The following is a 6,720-nucleotide window of genomic DNA, read 5'->3' on the forward strand; positions in this document are numbered from 1 at the left end:
TCAACCTAGCTACCGCTGCTCTCTGAGGTTGATTCCCTATGCTGATGGTATAGCAGCACCGCTGTGGCATTTGAAATGTAAACAAGCCCTCAAACAGATCTTCCAGTAAAGCATCCAGTCTGGATCTGCAGACATGGGGACTTGGAGAATCCACCACTTCCCTTCGCAGTTTGTCCCAATGGTTAATCAACCTCAGTGCTAAATGCTTGGCCCTTATTTCCAGCTGAAATTTATCTCACTTGGGCTTTGCTCTGCCTTTCTCCGCAATATTACAGAGCTTGTTATTACCCATGGCTTTCTCCCCATGAAATTTTCCATTTGATCATCCTTTTGATAAGATAAATAGATGAAGCTCTTTAACTCTCTCACTGGCCGGCATTTTTTGAAGCCTCCAATCCTTTTTGTGGCTCTTTTCTGAACGTTCTCCAAATTTTCAAATTTGATGCAGTAGGTTTCACCAATGCCATATGCAGAGGTAAAATCGTTCCCCTGCTCCAACTCACCACTACGATGAGTTGGTTGTCCACAGTGCCCCCTAAATCCTTTTCAGAGTTCCTCAATTCTATAAGACATTGATCGAGTCTGTGGGTCATTCCTGCGTTCCCTGTTCCGAAATGATAACTTTGTATTTGATCGTATTAAAACATTTGTGTCTGCCCTGACTACCTCATTGTAACCACTCTGCCAATTTTTGGTCCCCTGCTATTTTATCTGCAGTGATTTTCTATTTGCTTCCATATCATTGATGAAAATATTGAATAGCATCGGTCCAAGAACTGATCCCTGAAGAACTGCACTAGAATCACCCCCATTCCCTGCAATGCCCCATTGACAACTGCTTCCTCAGATCTATCAGTTAGCCAGTTTTTAGCCTATTTTACGTCTGCTCTGCTGATATTGGATAGTGTTTTTATCTGAATGTTTTCCCCGACTACATCAAATGTCTCAGAGACATCAAAGTCTATTGTATTTGTGCAGTTCCCTTGGTCAACCAAACGTGTACAGTCATTAAAGGATCAAAACTTATTTGGCAAGACCTGTTTCCATAACCCTGTTGGTGACTCGCATTAATTATATTCTTAGACTTTTTGTTAACTAATCCCATGACAGATTTTCCATTTTTTCCTAACCTTGTCAAATCCTTTAAAAAACCTTTCCCTTTAATTTTTAATAGTTTATGTTTCTGGTGTTCATAACTCTCAGGTTCTACTGTAGATGCTGCTTAACATCCTCCTTGACTGCTAATGGACTAGAAAGTATTCCATCAGCTCATCTGATATGAGATCTTCACTTGCTTGACTGTGAAATTGTGGCTTGTTAGCTATCTATAAACTCTTCTTAAAGAACTCCCAATTTTCATTCCTGTTTTTCTGAATATTTTTTTCCTCCCAATCAGTTTTGTGGATAATTTGTCATCTTTGAGGAATTAGCCCTTTTGAAGCACTAATAATCTATAGATATTACTGGTTGAGAGCTGTTCTCTGTTTGTCCATTGGAATGTAATCAGTTCCATTCTGTTATTTTGTTCTCTTCTATCGTATGCCCCCTTATTTGTGGCTTCGCTAAACTAAACAGTCCCAGACTTTTCATTCTGTCCGCATATGGCAGCCTCCCCCTTCTCATAGCCTGTCTCAGAAATCTGCTTTCCATCTGCTATATCTTTTATAGAGACTGGGTGAGCAAAAGTGAGTGCATTTCCAGAGCAGGTTGTTCTCCACCCCAATCCTTTGGCATCTGAACATTTTATTTGTTTTGGCCGCTACAGTGAATGAGCAGGTATTTCCATGGAACAGCAATCGATGACACCCTGGTCTTTTCCCTGAGGTGGTTCTAGTTGGAACGTTTCCCCTGGCACATGGATTGGCAAAGGTTTTTTGTTTTGTTTTTTTACAATTTCAGATTTTGAGCAACCGGGTGCCTGGGGGAATAACGTGGACTTTCTAGCCTGGCTTTCATTGCATTAAGGAACAATGAGGGATAACCAGTATCCACACTTGTGTTTCTTACTGGTGCCTATTAAGGTTTCCCAGACCACGAAATGTAGAAATTATTGATGCATGGTGGACCATCAAATATGGAATTGACATCAGTAGGGTCAGTTTTTCATAATTCATTTCTCTGAAAAATGAAAATGTGTGCGAAGAGCAACCAAGCAGCTTTACCCATGAGAAAAGTATCCATTAGTGCATGTAGTGGCTCATATTAACATTGTCTCTCCATCCAGGCTTTTGTACTGCGACCATCACCCTGGACCCTGGGAACGCCTCAGAGTTGAACAACTTCTTCCCTACTACATGTCAGATTCCAACAAAACTGACTTCACCAACCCCTCCACCTTCATCCTAGTGGGCATTCCTGGCCTGGAGGCGGCCCATGTCTGGATCTCCATCCCCTTCTGCACCATGTACACCATAGCTGTCTTGGGGAACTTCATCATCCTGTTCATCGTGAAGACAGAACCAAGCCTCCATATGCCCATGTACTATTTCCTCTGCATGCTGGCCATCACTGACCTGGTCCTGTCCACGTCCACCCTGCCCAAAATGCTGAGCATCTACTGGTTCAATTCCAGGGAGATCAATTTCAGTGCCTGCCTCACCCAGATGCACTTCATTCACTGCTTCTCAGTGATGGAGTCGGGGATCTTTGTGGCCATGGCTTTTGATCGCTATGTGGCCATCTGCCATCCCTTGAGACATTCCACCATCCTGACAAACCATGTGGTGGCCAAGATTGGACTGGCCTTGGTGCTGCGTGGCATGATGGTCATACTGCCCCTTCCCTTCCTGGCGAGCCAATGGCCATATTGCAGAACCAACATCATCCCCCACTTGTACTGTGAGCATATGGCCGTGGTGAATCTGGCCTGTGGCGATACCCGTGTCAGTAGTTACTACGGTCTCTTTGTGGTATTCTGTGTGAGGGGTCTGGATGTGATTTTTATCGCCATGTCCTATACCCAGATCCTCAGGGCCATCTTCAGCCTCCCCACAAAGGACGCCAGGCTCAAGGCTTTGGAGACCTGCAGCTCCCACCTCTGGGCCATCTTAAGCTTTTACATCCCAGGTCTCTTCTCCTCCCTCACACACCGATTTGGCCACAATGTGCCTCTGTATTTCCACGTTCTCATTGTCAGCGTGTACCTCCTGGTGCCCCCCATGCTCAACCCCATCATCTATGGAGTGAGGACCAAACAGATCCAGGACAGGTTACTCTGGCTCTTCACTCATAAAGGGATTTAAAGTTTTTTCCTTGTGCTCTGGCTCTCAGACTGAGCTCTGTGCAGAGCTGGTTGGTGAGTTGGTGCTCTGCTCTCTTCCCTAAATTACTGCCTGGGCAGTCAGAGAGACATTAGACCAGAGGTGGGCAAACTTTTTGGCCCAAGGGCCACATCAGAGTTGCAAAACTGTATGGAGGGCTGCGTAGGGAAGGCTGTGCCTCTGCAAACATCCTGGCCCCCTGCCCCCTCCCACTTCCTACCCCCTGACCGCCCCCCTCCACCCCTCCTGCTCCTTGTCCCCTGACCATCCCCTCCCATGACCCCTTGCCCTTAACCCCCACCCTGGGACCCTACCCCCATCCAACCCCTCCTGCTCCCTGTCCGCTGACTTCCCTGACCCCTATCCACATCACCGCCCCCTGATTGGCCCCCTTGGACTCCCATGCCCATCCAACTCCCCCTGCTCCCCGTCCTCCGACCACCACCACCCAGAACCTCCACCCCATCCAACCGCCCCCTGCTCCCTGTCCCCTGACCACCTCTTGGGACACTCTGCCCCTTATCCTCTGGAATCGGTGGATCGGACCTTTCAGAATCATCGAGAAACTCAGTTCAGCCATGTAAAAGATTAGAGAATCAGGAGGCAAGCATGCTAAAGATAAAATCTACTGTGCTAATCAGTTATAGCTGTTTCAATCGTCCAGGTCCCCGGAGTAGCTTGATTCCCAGGAGGTGATCAAGTGAGTGATGGGGAGGGGGGAAAAGGAGCAAGCAGTAGTGGCGGGGACTTGGGGCAAGAGGCAGAGAAGGGAGTGGGGCATAGAGGCAAGAGGTGGAGCATGGGCTGTGTCTTGGGGGAATAGGTGCAGAAGTGGCTGTGGCCTTGAGGGGAGATGTGTACCAGGGTCATAGCCTTGGGGAGAGAAGTGGGTATTGCCCTAAATGTTTTGAAAGGCCTGAAAGGGAGAGATCTATATGTTGGAATGCATGTCCACATGTATCCATTGGAATTCTGAGACAAATGGGATCTGTGACACCACATCCCAACTGCGACAGTTGTTTATATTCTCAAAATTGTGTTGTAGCACGATCCTTGTATGTTTCATTCACAGTCTCTTTACCCGTGTTTGACTCAGACAAGGATGTGTATAAGCTGTTATTCTGGGTCCCCTTTTCATTCCTCAGGAAGAAGGGAAAGCACCCCCCCTCCTGGAATGATCTGACTGAAATTTCCATGTAGGGAGACTGTGACGTTATTTACACAAACTGGGACCACATAGATCATTGTTGCAATCAAGGTCCTATAGTGGCACCAAATCTTGTACAAAGGAGGTCATGTAAGGTGTCTAGGAAAAGGTTATGATTTACTGGTTATGATTATGCTATCTGTATGCATGTATTGTTTTTGTATTTAAAGTATTGGCTCTATACCGTCTGTTTCAAACTTGTGCTATGCTTCTGGGGGACACCCCAGACAATTTGGCATCAGCACTGCCTAGCCTGCATGATTGCCCATTAAGGACCATCAGCTATACAATTGACCCATTGAGAGAAGGCAGATACACCTTGTGACTCAGCAAGGCATGCAGGGATATGCCTATGGATAGAACTCTAAGGTTCTTCCATGCCATGTGCTGGGTGGCTTTTGTTTGGAACAAAGGAAGCACAGGCCTCATGGCAAGGGACTATAAAAGGCTTCTGCATCATCTCCATTTTGTCTTCAATCCTGCTTCTTACCTCTGGAGGAACTTTGCTACACTGAAGCTCTGAACAAAGGACTGAATGACCATCCAAGCAGTGGATGTACTCCAGAGACTTGATTTGAGCCTGCAGTTAATTCCATCACAGCTACAAGCCTGAACCAAGAACTTTGCCATTAATATACGTAATTGATTCCTTTAACCAGTTTTAGCTCTAATCTGTTGTGACAGTACCTCCCATAAGGCTTTATGGGAATATGACATAACTGGAATATGTTTTGTGCTGCCTGTGTCATGTAACATATCTCTGTAAAGGTTATGGTCTACTATATCTATTCATCCTATTTGTACACATATATCATTTTGTACTTGAGGGTAAGAATATTGGTTGTATACTTGGTTGATTTCTAAGTAAGCTTTGTGAGACATTCGGTCAGCTTCTTTAGGAAGGAATTTGCAAGGTTAAGTACCCGATCAGGAAGCACTTGGGGAACAATGCATCTTGGAATGCTCCAATCCACATAAGAAGTCTTCCTGGAGACATACAAGATACGATGTGTACAATGGCTTCTGCCTGCAAAGACTGTGAGTCATGCATGGACATGTGACTTGCTCAGGTGACTCCAAATCTCCATCTTGGAGATGGACTTTGCATAGGAGTAAGGAGGGGGGTCTCCACCCACAAGAGAAAGTCTATTTAAACCCATGGGAGACCCCTCCATTTTGTCTTCAGCTGGCTAAAGAGGGAGCCTCTCCACCCCCCAGGATACTTGGAAGAAACTGGAACAAAGGGGTGTGAGTGATTGCTGGACCCAGGCTAAAAGGAGATTAGTCTGTAAAAGGGAGCATTCTGGAACTGATGAGGATCTTATCTGTATTCAGTTTGATTAGACATAGATTTGCACATTTTATTTTATTTTGCTTGGTGGCTTGCTTTCTTCTGTCTGGTACTACTTGGAACCACTTAAATCCTACTTTTTGTATTTAATAAAATCACTTTTTATCTATTAATTAACTCAGAGTATGTATTAATACCTGGGGGAGCAAACAACTGTGCATTTCTCTCTATCAGTGTTATAGAGGGCGAAAAATTTAAGTTTACCCTGCATAAGCTTTATGCAGAGTAAAATTGATTTATTTGGGTTTAGACCCCATTGGGAGTTGGGCATCTGAGTGCTAAAGACAAGCACACTACTGTGAACTGTTTTCAGGTAAACCTGCAGCTTTGGGGCAAGTAAAATTCAGACCCTGGGTCTGTGTTGGAGCAGACAGGAGTGTCTGGCTCAGCAAGACAGGGTGCTGGAGTCCTGAGCTGGCAGGGAAAACAGGAGCAGAGGTAGTCTTGGCACATCAGTTTACAAGGGGGTTTCTGTGATCCAACCTGTCACATCTGTCTTTCTTTCTTTTTATGAATAAACCTTTAGATTTTAGATGCTAAAGGATTGGCAACAGCATTATTTGTGGGTAAGATCTGACTGGTATATTGACCTGGGTCTGGGGCTTGGTCCTTTGAGATTGTGAGAAACTTTTTGTCTTTTACTGGGGTATTGGTTTTCATAACCATTCATCCCCATAGGGAGTGGTGGTAGTGGCGATACAAGGGAACTGGAGTATCCGAGGAAATGGCTTGTATGACTTCTGGTTAGCCAGTGGGGTAAAACTGAAGTTCTCTCTGTTTGGCTGGTTTGGTGCCTTAATAGTAAAGGAATTCCAGCCTCGGGCTGTAACTGCCCTGCTCTATGCAATTTGTCCTGAACTGATACTTTCAGTAGTGTCCCACCAAAGGCAGCATCATTACAG

General features: G+C 45.4%; 1 protein-coding gene across 1 annotated transcript; it reads left to right on the plus strand.

Annotated features, from left to right (window-relative positions):
• Positions 1–2,294: 2,294 nt before the first annotated feature.
• On the plus strand, positions 2,295–3,242 carry LOC128832694 (olfactory receptor 52R1-like). The gene has a single exon (XM_054020260.1). It carries the CDS (start codon positions 2,295–2,297, stop codon positions 3,240–3,242), a length of 948 nt encoding a protein of 315 aa, XP_053876235.1.
• The last annotated feature ends 3,478 nt before the right edge of the window (positions 3,243–6,720 follow it).

Source organism: Malaclemys terrapin, chromosome 1 (assembly GCF_027887155.1).
Source record: "Malaclemys terrapin pileata isolate rMalTer1 chromosome 1, rMalTer1.hap1, whole genome shotgun sequence".
Classification (NCBI taxonomy): Eukaryota; Metazoa; Chordata; order Testudines; family Emydidae; genus Malaclemys; species Malaclemys terrapin.